The sequence below is a fragment of the Pleuronectes platessa genome, chromosome 19 (genome assembly GCF_947347685.1).
Source record: "Pleuronectes platessa chromosome 19, fPlePla1.1, whole genome shotgun sequence".
Taxonomy (NCBI): Eukaryota; Metazoa; Chordata; class Actinopteri; order Pleuronectiformes; family Pleuronectidae; genus Pleuronectes; species Pleuronectes platessa.
Genome location: NC_070644.1, coordinates 9053602 through 9072118, shown reverse-complemented (window position 1 = coordinate 9072118; position 18517 = coordinate 9053602). Strand labels below are relative to the sequence as shown.

General features: G+C 42.3%; 1 protein-coding gene across 2 annotated transcripts; it reads right to left on the bottom strand.

Annotated features, from left to right (window-relative positions):
• Nucleotides 1–5155: 5155 nt before the first annotated feature.
• On the bottom strand, nt 5156–18056 carry ntrk2b (neurotrophic tyrosine kinase, receptor, type 2b). 2 transcript variants are annotated; one of them, XM_053411375.1, is made up of 17 exons: nt 17854–18056; nt 16209–16283; nt 16049–16120; nt 15900–15968; nt 15659–15810; nt 15337–15473; nt 13542–13674; nt 12723–13031; nt 12597–12614; nt 12282–12316; nt 11129–11228; nt 9727–9915; nt 8892–9022; nt 8580–8752; nt 7309–7549; nt 5788–5946; nt 5156–5341 (listed from the first exon to the last, which is right to left on the bottom strand). In XM_053411375.1, exons 1-17 carry the CDS (start codon nt 18054–18056, stop codon nt 5156–5158), a joined length of 2382 nt encoding a protein of 793 aa, XP_053267350.1. The 2 variants fall into 2 exon arrangements, with proteins under 2 accessions (XP_053267350.1, XP_053267351.1); XM_053411376.1 differs by lacking the exon at nt 12597–12614 and adding an exon at nt 12440–12463 and having other exon boundaries at nt 12738–13031.
• Nucleotides 18057–18517: the final 461 nt, after the last annotated feature.

Here is an 18517-nt window from a genome sequence, read left to right as displayed (position 1 = left end):
AAATACATGCAAAATATACCTAATGGAATAAATGTACTTTGTTACATCCCACCGCTGATAGCAACACACAACGTGTAAATATAATGTGAACACACACTGTTGTACACATTCCACAGTTGGCCTCATCATAGCCAGATAAGCAAAACCAATATGTGTCAGTTGAGTATTATTAGTTTACTACATTAGTAAGTTAACACTGTACTATAACAAAAAGGGGGGGGGGGGGGTTCTCATAAAACTGTAATATGTTTATATAATCTATATAATCCATCCTGCAGCAGACGCACTGCTTGTTAGACACGTGATGGGTCAACCCAGCTACTCTCCTGCCAGACTGTAACAACGCAATACACCAAGGTAGGTTCTACAGTATAACATATATGTGTATGTACAACTTGGCCATATACAGGCCTCCTGTCTGAAGAGCAGTTAGCTGTAGCCACTGGTTTGTCCTTGTCCCTGTGTGTGTGTGTAGTTACAGCTGTCCTTGTCACTCGTCTGTAGTTATTGTTAGAAACAAAAGGGGCCCATGGGAAGGCTTCACGACCTGTGTCGGGCTGTTGGTCGTTTTTAAAGAATCCCCCCGACCAAATGCAACCGTGTCACGCAGATTAAATATCAATCCCACTTCATAGGAGACAATCTGTTGGTGTGTCGGCGACGAGCTACGTCAGAATTAGGTAAAAAAAAGACACAAAATCTATATCTTGGATTTGGATTGATGAGATGGCCAAATTCAGATGTTACAGGATAAATCTGAGGGTTGACAGAAAGAAGAAAAAACAAATATATATATATACATCATTCTCCTCTAAACGTTTGGATCTGTTTGACCTTTTTGGGCCTGAAACAGTAGAAAAATAAAACAATATTGCACCATTTTTACAAGACGTGTTTCTTAAAACCTTTAAAAGGTGACAAATCAAAACTTTTCCAATTGAAGTTCATTCACAAAAGGGTTGAGAATCTGTGTATTTTATGTCTAGTAATAGATACTAATACTGACGCCAATACTCCTAATTAATGAAAGTCATTTGTATTAGTCGGTTAAAACCATGGAGTCATGATTAATAGGATTTTTAAAACTCCACTAACAAGCTGTTTCTGAACACATTTTCATTTGCCACCATTTCACGGCTCCTGTGAATTTCTTCAGAATGTCAACACATAGAACAGTGTTTATGGTAAATATAAGGGAGCTAGGTACTGGGGGCCTTTCGCTCCTCCTCTTCATCCCTCTTATATTTTGTATTCTTCTGTCGTCTCACAGCAACTAGGTTGCGGGTTCGACTCCCGGCTTGGTCAGGATCTTTCGCTGGTGACCTGTCCAGGCTTCAACCAGCTGGGATTAGCTCCAGCAACCCTCAAAGGACCTGCAGTATAGATAATGGACGGATTGTTGTTTTTCTTGCAACTCCAAGGTCAAGGCTTTAATTAGTCCAACAAGACTTGGTGGCCAATTGGTTATAATCCAGTAATCACCATCTAAAGCTGTTATTAGAATATTTCAACTTACAATATGAAATGTAGTTTAGTAAAAATATGTGTGAAGTTCTAAGTCATGCAGGTCAAAGGAAACACAAGTAAGTTTGCCTTTGTACATGTTCAACTCCTGAAGTAGTCGAGTAGGAGTAAAAAATAGGATGAAATATACTCAAGTACAAGTATCTAAAACTTGTACCTACAGTTAAGTCTTGCTGTCGTATTTAACATCAGCGTGGTATTAATGTCACTCTCAGAGGGTTGAGAGGCGGCAAGGCGTATAACATGTCCAACCACAGCCGCTCCACACTGTGCATGTAAACTCTGTGAGGGAGACATGAAGAGTCCTGAGGGAGCACGGTGTATTGTAAGACATACCACCTTTATTAAATGCACAGTATCACAAGGAACATTTCCATTAATTGTGGATAAGCTACTCACATGATGCACAAAGCATTGAATTGATTGATAGAACTGGCTGATTAAAGCAGGATTAAATCTGCCAGAGGAGCACGCACACACACACACACATACACACACACACACACATACACACACACACACATACACACACACTCTTGCATACAGATGCATGTGCAAACGTGCACACGCACCACCTCAGAGAAATAGCTGACACACGTTCACTCTCTCCCTCTTTGTATTCACACTGTAAGTAAAAGTTGTCGTTATCTGCACAGGAATGAAAACTGTCGTCTTTTTTTCTTTACCATGTATTTACAAAAAAAAATCATGAGTCCTCCCCCGCCCCTCCCACCAATAACCCCCGCAGAGATAGATTACATTCAAAAAAGGTCCCGACCCCTCTTCTAGATTACATTCAAAATAATATACTATTCATGATGCAAAGTCACAGTTATTCATCTGAAAGAGGATCAAGTTAGGCTACAGTTCAAATCAGAGGTCGAGCGGCGGGGTCGGGCTGGGAGGCGACCTTTGACCTCCGAGCCAGCAGGGCCGCACGTCTGCTTGGACGCCTGTCGGCCAGGAGGGGTCCTGATGTCGAATCAGATCCAGAGTCTATGGTCCCCCTTTTCAGACAGGCAGCATCTCAAACAGCCTCTGTGTGAGCTCCCCATCACAGTGGAGAGGAAAGAGGAGATCATTTTTCTTTTTTTTTCTCTCTTCTTCTTCTTCTTCTTCTTCTTCTTCTTCTTCTCCTTCTCCTTCTCCTTCTTCTTCTTCTTCTTCTTCTTCTTCTTCTTCTTCTTCTCCTTCTTCTTCTTCTTCTTCTTCTTCTTCAGAAAACACATTGTTCAAAGAAAGTCCTCCGCAGATCAAAAGTAGCCAAAAAAAGGATTGTATTCTCACCGGTATCATGAACGAGCACAACGAAATTATACGATGTAGCACAAATAAAATCCTATTTACATATAGTTTGTATTGCCAGTGGCCCATAACACATTGTCTTCAATAGATGTCACACGGTTTTGACATGATACCTGCTTAGAACAGATTATACTATTAAACATATCCTACTATTCATATAGACAAATATCAGAACTGTACAGAATGGACAGCAGGTTATGTACAGCGGACACGTGGTTATTATACAGAGCGGACAGACTCGGGATAAAGAAACCATCATGGAGGACAAGATGCTCGGACAAAGCCGGCGTAGCGGGGGTGATCTTTTTTTTCCATATCTAAGTGCAACTAAGGTTGTGCATTTGTCAAGTAGGGCTACAAAGTGCACTTAACATAACAACGATCCTCAATGCTTAATGTCTCCTTATGGAAATGCAGGATGGTTGTTATGAGGGAGTGACTGCTGCTGCTTTTGCAAAGTTTGATTCAGGACTCTTTTTTTTTGACATCTCAGGAAAACCACTTAATTTAGAAAGCAATAACAGCAAAGCATTTTAAGAGTAGTTTCCGTTTGTTAAGGTCCCCCCCCCCCCCCCCCCCCCCCAAAAAAAAGGCCTAGAAATGTGCTTCAGCGCTGCCCAGGGCGAGGAGCAGCATCAGCAGCTCCAGCCCGGCTGACTGGGACCGCTCAGAGAGAGGAAAACACCCCAGGGACACTTTAAGGGCAATCAGCCTCTTAATGAATCCTTTTACTGCACTCCCTTAGCCCACTAAAGATGAGATCTGCTCTTGTAATGGAAATAAATGACACATAAACAGGCTGGGACTTCAATACACACACGATGCTGAAAACAAAAAACAGAAATCCTCCATACATGTAGCCTGCCTCAGACAAGAGAAAAAACCTCAGCATCGCACACAGCGCTTGAGAAGACGCACACACGACCACGTCACTCACAGACAACCCGACAGCAGGGATTTGCTAAACGGCATCGCCACTGAATGAAAAGTAAAAACAACCTGCGCTCGTCTGTTTCCGGATCGGACCCAGCTCCACACGGCCGAGTCCTCATTCTTTGTGCTTCATGTGCGTCAAATGAATAACATTTAAAACACCACTCAATACTGAGGAGCTGGTGTTCTTAGTGTCAAATACAAACAGGTATTTACAGAAAATATGATATCAGCATTATAAGCTAAAAATAAATCAAAAATAAAACAGTGTTGTTTTCCCTCATGTCTCACAACCATAGCATCGGTTTTACATTTGGAAATCCTTCAGTGGACATGAGCAGGTTATCACAGCGGAGTATAAGGGCCATGTTTAAAAAAAAAAGCTTTTAAGATTAAAGTTAAAACATTACAGGAACACAATTGGAATATTACAATAATAAAGTCATAATATTACAACTTTATTACCAAAGTAAAGTTGTAAAGAAAAAACTCGTAATTCTCCTTGCACCTTGTTTGCTGCTTTCTAAATATTTGATCGAATTGAATTACAACTTTAATCTTGTAATGCCATGATTTAATTTTCAAAATCTCCAATTTGTTTTTCTTCAACATGGCCCTCATGCTCTGTTGAAGTTATGTATAATATCTATCTACGATAATCTGTATGGGTTTTTAAACACATGTGTATAATCATAAATATTTTTTTAAATGATACAAGCAACTGTGGACGGCTCAAACACCTCCGATTAAATCAACAGCTCCGTGAGAAAACAGACTTTATAAATTCTACAAATATTTGAAAAGAGTGTGGGATATATAAAGGAAAAAGCTTTGGCTGTAACTTCATGAATACTTTTTATCTTTTGGCAGACACTGCTGAATGAGAGGAGAAAGCTCTGTCCACAACAAAGAACAAATTCTGTCCATGATGGAGAGACACACTGTACAACCTAGTAATCAGTGTCTGAGTTTCATTTAGCTTGTATGTACGTATGTATGTATGTATGTATGTATGTATGTATGTATGTATGTATGTATGTATGTATGTATGTATGTAGTGTTGATGATATTGATCCTGTATACATTTTGGTTTCCGTTTGTGAAACATGCTTCGGTAACATCTGCAGATGGACGAGTCCAGAAAAAGCTAAAATAAAATCACTGGATATTTAAGGCTTTTCTTCATGTGATGAGGACGAGAGCATTTACAGTAACATTTACAGCCAGGTGATGAACACAGACACACACTCACTCACACACACACACACACACACACACACACACACACACACACACACACACACACTTCTCTTCCTCCTCTCCTCTCCCACAGGCAGAAAAACACTCACGAAGCCCACATGCACGCGGGGAACACACAGGACACGCTGGCCCGTCAGCCCAGTATGTCCAGGTAGACGGGCGAGGCCTTGGCGAGGCTCTGGAGCATGCTGTGGATCTCCTTGATGTTCAGCCTCATGTAGGGCTCCCTCTGCCAGCAGCCCAGCATCAGGTCGTACACCTCCTTGGGGCAGGTGCGGGGCCGCTGCAGCACGCGGCCCTGGGTGATGCACTCGATCACCTGCAGGACACAGGGGGACAATAACCGTCTGCTGCTTGTCTGTGACTTCTAGACGACAGCGATGCAATAGATGTGAGCGATGGTGAGATGAACAATCGCAATTAAAATCAATCAGAAGTTAGTGCAGCTCGGACTGTGGATTTTGTTTGTAGGCCAAATCAGCAGGACGAACAATATTGGTTGTCCTGACTTGTCATTAGGACGTTTTTTCAATATTCTGGTTGTTCTCTAAAAGAATAATTCATGAATCTTTATGAAAATAGAGGGAGGCGCCCTGTTGTGGTGCCCTGTTGCCTCTCAGCAAGAAGGTTCATGGTTCACATCCCACTTCTTCTGGGGTCTTTGCATGGTTTCCTCATGTGGGGTTCGGTTAAGTAGAGATTAAATGGAATATGGAGATTGGATTCAGAATACATGTAATCTGACGGAGAAAGACAGAGTCTGACCTCATTGTTGGAGAGCTGGTACCAGGGCTGTTTGCCGTAGGTGAAGATCTCCCACAGCACCACCCCGAGGCTCCACACGTCGCTCTCCGTGGTGAACCGCCGGTACATGATGCTCTCCGGGGGCATCCAGCGGATCGGCAGCATCGTGTGACCGCCCACCTGCAGAGAGAGAGAGAGAGAGAGAGAGAGAGAGAGAGAGAGAGAGAGAGAGAGAGAGCAGTCCTTTTTGAAACCATTACCACAAGACCCATAGAGTATGATGTTCCAAATGTGTTTATGGGGATATTTTTAGGTATAATTAGATATAATTGGGATACTAACTCATGAAGGTCGGATTGCATTTTTGGATTAGTTCACTTTGACAAATGTAGGTCCACCATCACCAAATTGTACAATGTGCAATATTTAAGCCAGTATCAGGGTTTTGGCCAAATATAGAGTCATGATAAAAATGATTTGAACATTAATATGATCAGTAATGTTTCCTCTGTAACGTTTTCTTCAAGAAATATTAAACTGCGAAAGTGAAAAGCCTCCTCGCAGCGTAATCAACTCTTAGTGAATCTCTAATTGTTGCGCTTCCAAAACAACAATTAAGAATCTGCTTTTGTGAATGAAAAATAACCAATTTCAAATGAAGCCACAAAAATATTAAAGACTCTCTTCACCGGTGTTTAAATTGCGTCTTCATCTTATAAAATACATATTAACATTAGTAGGCCTAATGTATTTCTATGTAATCCTGGTTTTATTCACTGCAATGTTGCTATTGCATCTATATTGTTTTTTCCCCACTAATCTAATTCAATATGTGATTTGTAGAATAAAAGCGAAACAAGAGAGTGTTTATGCTGTGAGCTGCGTTCAAGCTTTTGCTTTGTTCCTGGTCAAAACATTTGAAAGCAGGAGTTGGTGACAGGGCCTCTTCATGTTGATCTTATCTGATGCCGGCACATGCATCTGCAAGTTTTTTTTTAAATATATTTTATATTTCTGATTCCAGTTTGGCCAGGAGAGGGCACTGTGTGATTCCAACTGGGATCCGAGACACAGAGAAGGAGGAGATGAAATGCATCCATCTGTTCCTCAACATGACACATTTCCAAAAATGTCAAGTCATTATAAAAAAGTGTAATCTCCTCACAAGCATCAGCCGACCATAGCGTACATCATAACCCCTCAGAGCTTTAATATGAAGCTGCTCAGGAAGTGTAGAGAGGCATAAACCTCATGCCCAGGGAGAAAACAAAGAAAACTGCCCAAGCCTTTTTGCACTGTTGCCCCTATTACCATGGAAACAGTAATTGTATGCAGATTATAGTATTTGCATTTAAATGGTATTAAAAAGATAAAATACCCCTGGTTAAAATGGTCATTTTTGCTGCTACAGTTATTTCAGAATAGCGCTGAATTTTCTAATCACGTATTTGAGACTGTGGTATGTGGGTACATTTCCATATATCTGTGGATATATATGAATGTCTGTGAGTGTGAGAGACCGAGATGATGGGAAACACTCACTCTGTAATAGTCGGTGCTGTAGACGTCTCTGGACATGCCAAAGTCCCCTATCTTGACCAGCAGGTTTTCTCCGACCAGGCAGTTCCTGGTTGCCAAGTCTCTGTGGACAAAGTGCTGAGAGGCCAAGTAGACCATGCCAGCCGCAATCTGCTGGGCAATGTGCAGCATCTGGGACTGGGTGAGCTCCACCATGAGACTGTGTTGACCGTCTGACATCAGCACTGCATCAGGACCGTGAGACCTGCAACCCCCAAAAAACTCTCAGCAGCCCGTATGTCGGAGTATTGCATCGAAACCACCAAAAATACACTTCAATTATTGAAAAAGAAATTTGTAAAGATCTTGTGATGGTTAGGTCCAGGGAGGAGGTTATGTTTCCGTCCGGTGCACTTTGTTGGTTGGTTGGATTGTTTGTATTTGTGGGCAGGATCACACAAAAACCACTGGACAAATAACCTCCAAACGTGGCAGAGGGACCTGGCGTGGGTCTTGAACACTGTGAGATATTCAATACTTTCATTGATTTCTTAGAGAATAATTGATGGATCTTGATGAAAGAAGAGGTATGCTCGTATATCCGTGAGTGTGTGTACTTTTGGTGCAGATCCAAATCAAAATCTGGATCTAGTGAATTTAAAGGTGGTTTCATGAGGGGAATGCTGGGCCTTAGCGGACGAATGGGTTCTACTGAGGGCCCTTCTAGGTAAAGCACAATTTCAATCTACTAAAATCACCCTTCCACAATTGACCAAACTATGCTATAATGACAATAATACCTGCAACAAGGACATTGTACTTTTGTCCATTGGTTTGTTGGTTTGTTAGCCATATTACGCAAGAACTACTTGACGGACTACGAGGAAACTTGTTGGAAGGATACAATATGAGTCAGGGAGGAATCCATTACATTTTTTCTTTAACATGACAGTTTTTCAACATTTTCTTTGTTTCCCCAGAGAATAATGAATGGATCTTGATGAATATTAAGGGACGTGATATCGACGAGTGTGTGAACCTGTGTGATTTCAGGGGACTGTTTCGGCATTGTCGGTGGTCTGCGCTCTTTAGATATTTTTTAAACAAATTTAAATGAAAGTATTGATAAGTGATCTGTAGAGTGGACGTCCTGGCTGTGTCCTCTGTTTCCAGTCTTTAATACTAAACGAGCTAACATTGCTGATTGTACCTCCATATTGAACATACAGATATGAAATAGGTGCCGATCTTCTTCACCTATTCCTTTAAGGCCAGTATCTGCAGAAGTCTCCTACCTGAGGAACTTGTTGAGGTCCCCATGCTTCATATATTCAAACACCATGATGAGGGGGTCGCTGTCGACACACACGCCGTAGAAGGTGACGATGTGCTCGTGCTGCAGGTTGGTGAGCAGCTCGGCCTCCCTGTAGAAGTCTGCCCGGCCGCTCTCGCTGCCCTCTTTCAGGGTCTGGACGATAAAAGGACGGAGACACAAAGAGACGGGACAGGACACGCAGGGAGAGACGCGTTATCTACAGCGACACACTCGTAGCCAGAAGAACTCGCCGACTGAACCAACTGGTGCACTGAATATTCCGGATGTGTACCTTCACTGCCACGTGGAGCTTCTCCTGGTCTGGTGTCAGGTTGTAGCACTCGGCGAGGAAGACCTTCCCGAAGGCTCCCTCTCCCAGCTCCCGCTTCAGGACGATGTTGTGTCTCTTGATGTGCTGGACAACTTCGATGCATAAAGATGACAAATCACACTCAAGGTCACATCTGCATTTTCATTAAAGTGGCGACTTTGGTTTATGTAAAATGGGACAGATACTATCTTAAGTCCCTTTATTCAGCCTTTACTGTATATGCAGCACACTGTTGAGTGAAGGCTGGATTATATGGTTAAACACACACTCTTCATATGAATTTTTTTTACTAAAAAGCCCTTAAAGCTGATTCATCGACATTGTAGTATTTATTAAATATTTGCCAACTGCTTACAAATGTAAAAGAATGAGAGTTCTACCATAACATGTTTTTGACTTTAGATTATGATTTTTGTCAACAATATAGTTACAGTCAAACTAGAATTATTAATAGATTTCTTTGATTAATCATTACCTCATTTAGTCTACAAAATATATTTGACGACGAAAGCAAGAACCAGCAGATCTTCGAAAATCGATCGGATGTGTCGGTTATTATTTTTCAAGTGATAAAAGAAAACAACAAGACCAAACCACTCAGGTTCAGTCTGCTGCATTGAGCCTTTTTTTCTTAACAAGCTTGTGTTTCCTAACATTATCCGTATAAGTCCTGCTGCCCCCGTAGAGCTGGAGTCTCTATCACGATGCAGCAGGACGCTGACAACAGATCTGGCGTCTGGATTTATCAGAAAAGGTCCGGGTTACCAGGGATTGGTCGAGCGGGGCGGTAACTCACACGTGTCCGATTTCAGCATGCTGCCGGAGTTACGGAAGTACTGTGGGTTCTCAATGACGGGAATCTTTGTCATGCCGATGATCACCGCGTCTGGACCCATCTCCGAGGACGACGGGGTGTTGTTGCCATTGGAGACGTGATGAAGAGGGCTGGCGGAGTCATCGTCGTTACTGATGACTGAGGAGGAGCCTAGGGAGGAGAGAGAGGAGAGAGAAGAAGGACGAGGGGGAAAAGAGGGTGGAGAGGATAGAGAAGAAGGACGAGGGGGAAAAGAGGGTGGAGAGGATAGAGAAGGAGGAGGGGGAAAAGAGGGAGGAGAGGGAAAAGAGGGTGGAGAGGAAAGAGAAGGGGGAGAGGCAAGACGAGAAGGGTGGGGGGGTCGTAGATAAAGAGGAGGTGGAGCAAGGTTGGAGAAATGTAATCAAGGAGAACATATCAGGTGATTATAGACAGAAGTCATCCTGAATCAATATGAGAACATGAGCTCAGCACAAAGTGGGACTCGTGAATTCCTACAGTCACTCTTACACTGACACAGTGGAGCTTGCAATGGTGGAACTTACATGTAAATAGTATGAAACCAATTCAGTAAATCTTTAGTAATATATAATTGTAACTGGTGTACAAACAGTTTAAATACAAGTTTCACAAAATATACGTATGCTTTCTCTGGTGGAGAAACCACACGAGATCAGAAGACTCTCACATCTGTCTCATTACATTGTAGGCTATTGTCTGCTGGCTTTGCTTAGCGTGAATAGTATAATATCGTTTCTAGCAGGTCTGGGTTTTAGTTTGTGCTTTGATACAATGAAAATACGTTGAAACGTCATGATTGACAGCTGAGACTGATTCCTGATTGGTCGAGCATGTGTGTCGACTGATGGCTACCGGCTCCAACAGACCAAGATGGCAGAGATTGTATCCGGAATATTTGAGCTTCATCTCTGGATAGTGGGAGTTAGTGGAGATCTGACGTCCATCTTTAGCAAATAATGTCATATTATATTGTTCACATGTTTTTCTTGTTCTATCTCAGTAGCCCCTTGTGTTATCATTCTGTATGACTGCACTTTACTGAAATATTTTCTATACACACAGTATCAGAAAGTCGTGAAATGTGTATATTATGTACATATTCAGTATTTTTGTTATTTATTAATACTGTTTACTTCTTTTATATTTGTATTCTGCTGTAACAAGGGAATATCCCCAGTGTGGGATCAATAATGTTTGTATCTTATCTTATCTATATATATAAAGTCTATGGTGAAACCTGAAGTAAACAGCTAGCCTGGCTCTGTAGGCTAAGCTAGCTGGTTGAAGGCTTTATCCGTTTTCAATGGATGGTCACAAAAATTGTTTCAACTCTAACTCTGGGCATAAATAAAAAATATTTCACCTTTAATACCAAACTTGGAGTTTCTTCCACATTTCAGAATGATCACCATCAGGACACAGCCGGTCAATGCAACTCCTGCGATTCCAACAACTACATACACCTGGGAAGAAAGTAAAACAACAATAGTGTTTGAAACAGCTTTGAAAAACATCTAACATCTTAAATCAGTCTCTACCAACGATCGACCAGGATCCACCATAAGGCCCATTATGGGAAAAGCATACATTCACATAGCTCTTTAATCATTCAATCAACAAATCTTCGGTCAGCCGAAATGTACAAAGTCCTCCAAATATTGATGAGAAGCTTTAGCTGCTGTTCACACCGAATATAAAAAAAAGCGATCTTATTAACTGTGACCACGGTGCCAGACACGCTGCTTTAAGCATTTCAGAAACTGTTGATCTCCTGGGATTATCAGAACAACCGCTTCTGAAGTTCACGCAGAACAGTGTGAAAAAACAAAACAACGAAATGATTTGTTGACGAGAGGGACGCATTAAGCATTTAGGTGGATGTGCTTCAACAACAGAGGACCATGTCCCGTTCCTCTCCTCTCAGCCAACAACCGAAATCTGAGGCTGCAGTGGACACCAAAGACTAGAGTTGAAGATTGGCTTGCTTTAGGCCCTCTGATACCAGTCAATCATCTCTCAGCGTGTCGGAGTATTGCTGCTGACCCTTTATGGACACAGTTTACAATCTTCTAATGGTTTCTCCAACATCCTAATGCATGTTGTAAAGCAAAGGTCGCCTCAAACCAGTTTCATGAACATAACAAGTCGTTAAGCGTTCTTCCTCCCCAGTCGAAAGATCTGAATCCAAAGGAGGTTTACGACATGAATGCGCCGCTGACAAATTTGCAGATTTTCTTGGTTCAGTCGTGTCACCGTGTAACAGAATCCCGAGGAATATTTCCAAAATCTTGAAGAACCCAAGGACAATAAAACTACTAAGTATCGTGTGACTAGTAAAGAGCTCTGTGAAGTTTTTTTTTTTACATTCCTCTCATAGTTGCTCTTCTTTATATAAATATAAGTAAGAACGATATCTTTGATCGACCAGCTCACAGCTGACAGATTCATTTTAGGGGGCCACACACCAAAAGGTTAGAAACCACTGCTTTAGATGGTAAGGGGTGCTGATCACTTACAGCAACACTGTCATCCAACGGGGGGAGCGGGGAATCTGAAATTAGCGATACAAAACATTCAGGTAATTAAAATTCTTGTCTCAACATTTGAAAATGAAAACTATTTAAACCAAACATGTTTTATAAAGCTGACTATGAGTAGACATGCGCTTTTTAACAGTCCATAGACTCACCCGTAGGATCTGGTCAGACGAAAGATGCAGGCACAGGCCACAGGAGGAGGGAAAAGATACACAGCATGGTAGAGTTCATTTTAACTTCATATGGATTAATTATCCACCTAGTAAGGCTTTATAAATCTAAATCATTACTTACAGTAGTAGAGGGGCTCATCTTCTAAAAATGGAAAAAAAAAATCTCTGTTACTCAACTTCAAAGACACAAACGATTCTTGTTCTATAATAATAACACAACTTCCTACTAAATTAAGCCGTATAAAACCCAGAGCAGTCATACCTAGTGGTTCCATGAACTGGGCAGACACCTTCTTCTCGTCCCGGCCGAACTCGTTCTTTGCCACCAGCCTGTACACGCCATTGTGAATGTGCGTGGGGTTGACCAGCTGCAGGCAGCCGTGGTCCTCGGTGTCGGTGGACAGGTGGATCTGCGTGTGGACGTAGTCCTGCTCCTTGAGGTGCTTGTTGTCCTGGTACCACTCGAGCTTGGGCTTGGGGTTCCCCGTCACGCTGAAGGGGATGCACCAGTGGTGGTTCTGCTCGGGCTTCAACAGCTGCTGGATGGTGGGGGCAACTGACACGGAGGCAACAGTAGAGGAAGAGTAATCACGGGATGACAGGACATAAACACCAGGATGAAACACCAGTGAGGAAAGGCAACATTCATGGGGTTAGAGAAGAGATGCAACCGGGGATGGAAGGTGTGGTCGACAGCGGAGGGACGGATCGCACAACGTTTGAACTGTGACACCGGGAAAACATGGATAGAGGGGAATGAGGAGACATGTTGCACTAAACAGGCAGAGGAGCACGGCGAGGCACGAGGAGCTTCACAGGAGGAAGAGTTATGAACAGGAAACATCCAGAGTCAATAAGATTTGCAGCGAGACAGAAATTAGAACAAACTGAGGAGCCTTGTGCTTCCACTGGAAAAAAAACTGTCTAGAAGGCAGCATTTAAAAGATCCTCTGAGAGGAAATTAGACAAACTCACACGGTAAATGTAATTGTTAAAGATGCATGCTGTAATGCTAGTATTGCTTAACATTCACAGTTAATGATGACAGAGAAGCAAGGAGCCTTACAGAGAATATTAAGCTGCAGGGTGGCCTCCGTCTGACCGACCATGTTCTCAGCGCTGCATATGATCACCCTGCCATTATCGTCAGGAGACAGGCCTGACAAGGTGAGGGTGCTCTTTGTTTCCAGTGCTTCGATCTGCGGACACACCAGTATCGTGTACATTATACAGTGTGTCCTGTTTGTAAGGATTTGGTGTGATCTTTAGTACAGGGACAACAATAGGACAATAACAAACAGACACTACAAAGAGCGCACATCTCCTATCAACCCCAGTCAAGTGTAACACATAGCATAAATTATGTTGGTCACTTTATCAATAATACTTTATAATTAATGCTTTAAATTGTTTATTAACAGTACTTAATTACTAGATTACTGGATCAATGGATAATTGCATGTAAAGATGGATGGATTGGAAACAGTTGTAGAAAAATTGTGAATAGACAGTCCAAATTATTAGTATTGGTACTATGTCAGCTAAAAGTAATAGATAAACAATGAAAATAACCATAAGTCCTGGATATACAGGTAAAAAAGTAGCAGTCCAAATAAGCTAAAAGTAAATAAATAGATAAACTTTTCATACATGAGCTAAACGTGATAGATAAACAAAGAAAATAATTAGCTAAAGCAGTTGAAAGTATATCAACAGATTAATTTAAAACAAAACCTAAATGTGATGGATAAATAGGAAAAAAAGGAAATATAGGTCAACACAGATGTTACTTATTATCAGTATTTATCATATTAAAAATATTAGCTTTTGCTAAACACATTGATAATTGACACTCGTCAGCTCTCCAGTCAAGAATCAGGTCTTGACCAACCAATTTTCATAAATGAATGCACAAGCCTGAGATTATAAGCGACCACAAGTGTTTGAGGTGTCATAATATTTGTTTATCATTTTAACAATAATGTGTTAACAGGTTTTTTTACACAGAAGTCCTGAGGATTCTGCTTGGACCTAAATGTCATGCCTTTGAATCGAAAGTCGAATCTCATCTTTCCTCAGGTCTACATAGTCTCAACAGTCCCACTCAACTGAAATCTTCCTATTTGTGACTTAAAGGACAAAGCTTGTCATTATTATCAACATACGCCATGAAAAGACTATGACCAACATTGTTTTATAGTCCACGTTGAGACTTTGTTGCACTGCTGTCGCACCCGCAGGACACTCGGCCCTAGTCTACTGGTTCCTTGGGATGATGCAAATCTTTAAGAACAGATTAGAGATTCATTTTAAATCAGGCATTTTCCTAAAAAAACAGCTGAACACTGTAGTTTGTGATCAAATGGGACTAAACAGTTGATTTGCTCAATTTTTTCCTTTGGATTAACACATTTGGTGCTCTGGGATTCTCAAAATAAAAACAGTAACCATGGTCATGCTAAGGCACTCTTACTTTCTATACACAAACGCACACACTACAGACGTCACTGACAGAACTGATCACCATGTTTACTTTAAGTTAGTTTACTTGGTAAAATAAATACTGCAACTGCTGAAATGTGCGACCTTCCTCCTTTTCTTGTTACACAACACGAGCCAATGTGTAACAGTACCAACAGAGCTCTATAAGTTGTATCATGGTTCGGATAAACCAACTTGTTAGTAAGTTCAATTAGGATGAGCTCTTTTCATAGGATGTATTGACAATGATACAATTTATCCCATTGTAGTTGCTTTGAGGTGTGACATTATAATTTCTGTAGTACTCACAAAGCAAAACCTTAACCAATCAGGTGCTCAAGGTGGTGCGCCCTTGTGAAAGTGTTCCCTCGTACACTCACCTCGTGTTGTGTGGAGAGCAGGTCCAGGTTCCACAGGAGCTCAGGGAGAGGGGAACCTGTGGTGGTGCACACAGCTTCGACGTTGCTCCCCTGCATCTGGGTCACAGTCTTTGGAGTGAGCTCCACTTTGGGAACCACTGCGAGACACAGACACACAGGAAAAATGAGACATCTGTTGCAGATATAAAACCTTTCACAGCTTGATTTGTTTCCAGGTTTCTCTCTCCGTCTTCGTTTGATGGCTCCATGAGGTGATCACTTCTCTGTAAACATTCAATATCAGATGCGTAACGTTGCTTAATATAACTTGGTTTCACATTACCACAGTCCGGTGGAGTGAGTTTGGCGAAGGCCGTCGTCTCCCCTCTATCATCCATGCATTTCAGATCCTGGCCGTCCATGTCTTCTAGGAGCCTCAGTTTGATCCACAAGTTCTCACAAATACAATCCAGAGGGTTTCCATACAGGAAGAGCCTGGCGAATGAAAACGCAGCACGTGAGAAACTCGTGCTCTGGCACAGGCACAGAGTGATGTGCAGACGACAGGTGCGCGAGATACTTACGCTAATGTTATGTTAAAGTTCTGAAATGTTCTCCATGAGAGCGTCGATAGATTGTTGTCTCTGAGATTTCTAAAAGCAAAGAAAACGGGATATTACAAATCCAAACATGGCAACTCCAGTGTACATTAGTGGAAATAACTGATTCTTACACGTATTGAAGTCTTGTGTTGTTGAAAAATGCGTCTGATGATATCGATGTCAATCTGGTGTTTATCACTGTTCTGTTGGAAGTGAAAAAGTAGAGTTATCACATCATCTACAGTTCTTATCCGTTGGCTTTCCATGAAAAACAAATGGTGTGATACTTACAGGTTTCTGAGGTTTATGTAGTGTCTCAAACTGTTGTCATTCATGTCAAACAGTCTGTTTTGATTTGCAATGTATCTGTGGGAAAATGGCAAAGAAAGACATGTTAGATGCAATAACTCGATCTGAATCAATACTACATCTTTATGCACTATAAATTCCATCAACATTTCACAGTCACAGTGTAAAACAACCAAGTAAATTGTGTTTGATTGAAACTTGAAACAAAAAAACATGATATTTGTTTATTTTGTAGGCATATCTCATTTTATATGTGCGTTATAAGTTCGCAGCACATTTGATTTCCAATACATTGTGAATCATTACAACAGTATGTGTTCACCTAGTCAGACATATAAAGATAGTTTTACAGATTTTATGTATTTCCCAGCAGTGCTTTGGTGCTCTCAACCCTCTTTGAGAAAGTTGGTTGTTCTTTAAGTTTAGCTAAAATAGAATAAATAAAATGTCAAGAGAATAAAAGTACAGCTTTGTGTACTTTTGGCATATGTGTCCATGGTGACCTTACCATTCGGCTATCATTGTACCATAAACAAATCAATGTATTGTCTTAAAATATATAAGTTAAAGTATCTTAAGGGCTCTAAAGGTCCGGTGCAGCTTCAGGAGCGGACCTTATTCCCGAAAGTATTACAAATCTGGCCCAGTGAAGTTAACCACTGGATTTAAAAGTCAAAATCTTCCCTTATCTCACAAATAATATGTAAAATGTGTGGGAAAATATCAGATGTTTGGCTGCTATAAGATTTTTTAGATTACAAAATGCGGAATAATCATGTTTTGGTCCAGCTACTGTAAAAGTCACGCCAGTCTGCTGTGACACCTCTATGCCTCACAGAGCTCACCCATGTCTCCCCTCCATCATCTCCAGTGGGTGCCATGCAGCTGTGTGCCTGTGCACGGTTGTACCAGGTGCACAGGCCTGCACACTGACGCAGATTAGGCCAGGCTACATGACTGTGGTGGGAATATACAGCCTGTATCTCCGGCTGTGTACAACCGATGGGCTCTCGTGTGTAGTCTGGCCACAATGTGGATCTTTTTTTTTCTTCTTTTTTTCCCACATTGAGGCCATGTTTCACAAAGACCGAGAATTATCACCTTCCATAGGCTGCGAACGGGCCTGGAACATTTACTACCATCACTACCTCTGGAGCTATTTTGTAAAGGAAACACCGACTAATCCAAATAAGCCTGACGCACACGCTCACCACCATTACGCACACACACACACACCGACGTCGGTAGTGGCACGCGCAACCCCCCCATGCACTCACACTCGCGCACGTTGGCTACATGATCCGACAAACCCAGTGGTTACGCGAATAATAAAAATCACAAATGTTCGTGTTTGACATTACGCGCAGAGCACAGATGTCTACTGATCTTTAATCTCTAATGGTGAAGTAAAACCCGAGTGCTGCTGATGTTATCATCACCATCACTACCTTGATTAGTAGTATCATAATCCCAGCCCTTAGGTACCATTGCGACCTACGATCGAAGGTGGTTCTTTACGCATTGCATCCTAATAAGTTCACGAGCTGTCTGTCTGTCTGTCTGCCTGTGTGTGTGTGTGTGTGTGTGTGTGTCTGCGCGACCATTTTTTTCATACATGCACACTTACATCTCGGTGATGTTTTCCATGTCATCCAACGTGAGCACGGGGAAATCCTCGATCCCCGGCGCGGAATCAATACAAACAATCCTTGAGATGCTGCAAGTGCAGGATGCGGGGCAGGCATCGCAAAATCTCCACATCAGCCCCAGCATCACCACCAAAAACAATCCAAGTCGAGCCATGCCATGTTCCCCCGCGCTGGAGTCCATCGCAGGTCCAATAATGATCTCTCCCCCAACACACACACACACACACACACACGCACGCCACAAACACCACACTCACACACACGCGCGCACACACACGATCCCCCCCCCACCCCCCCCACCCCCCTAAAAAAAACAGAATCTGGTCAGGTTGAATTATTGGGTAAGATTTTCCTCCCTCGCCTCCGTTATGTGGCCAAGTTAATCCGTTACACTCCGCGGGAAAAGGGGGGGTTGGGGGGGAAGACGGTCGGTGAGGAATGCGCAGCAGAGCCCAGGGTTCTTAATATCAAGATGCCATGGACTGGCCTTCCCGTCTCCGCAGAGCTGCTATCGCACTACTGCATATCGATGCCGCGAAGCAAGGTGTCAAGTGGTCCGTCCCGGTGCCGCCGCCGCCGCCGCCGCCGCCGCCGCTGCTGTCTCACTCCTCTGTGTCTCGGGCACGGGCTGCTCGCCTCCAC

Bases quoted from the DNA above. Each gene is read 5' to 3' on its own strand.
- ntrk2b (XM_053411375.1), bottom strand. From the start codon at position 18,056: ATGGACTCCAGCGCGGGGGAACATGGCATGGCTCGACTTGGATTGTTT. The intron at 15,969-16,048 runs GTAAGAATCAGT...CTTTGCTTTTAG, and splicing joins AACACAAGACTTCAATACGT to AAATCTCAGAGACAACAATC. The intron at 15,811-15,899 runs GTAAGTATCTCG...TTCATTCGCCAG, and splicing joins AACTTTAACATAACATTAGC to GCTCTTCCTGTATGGAAACC.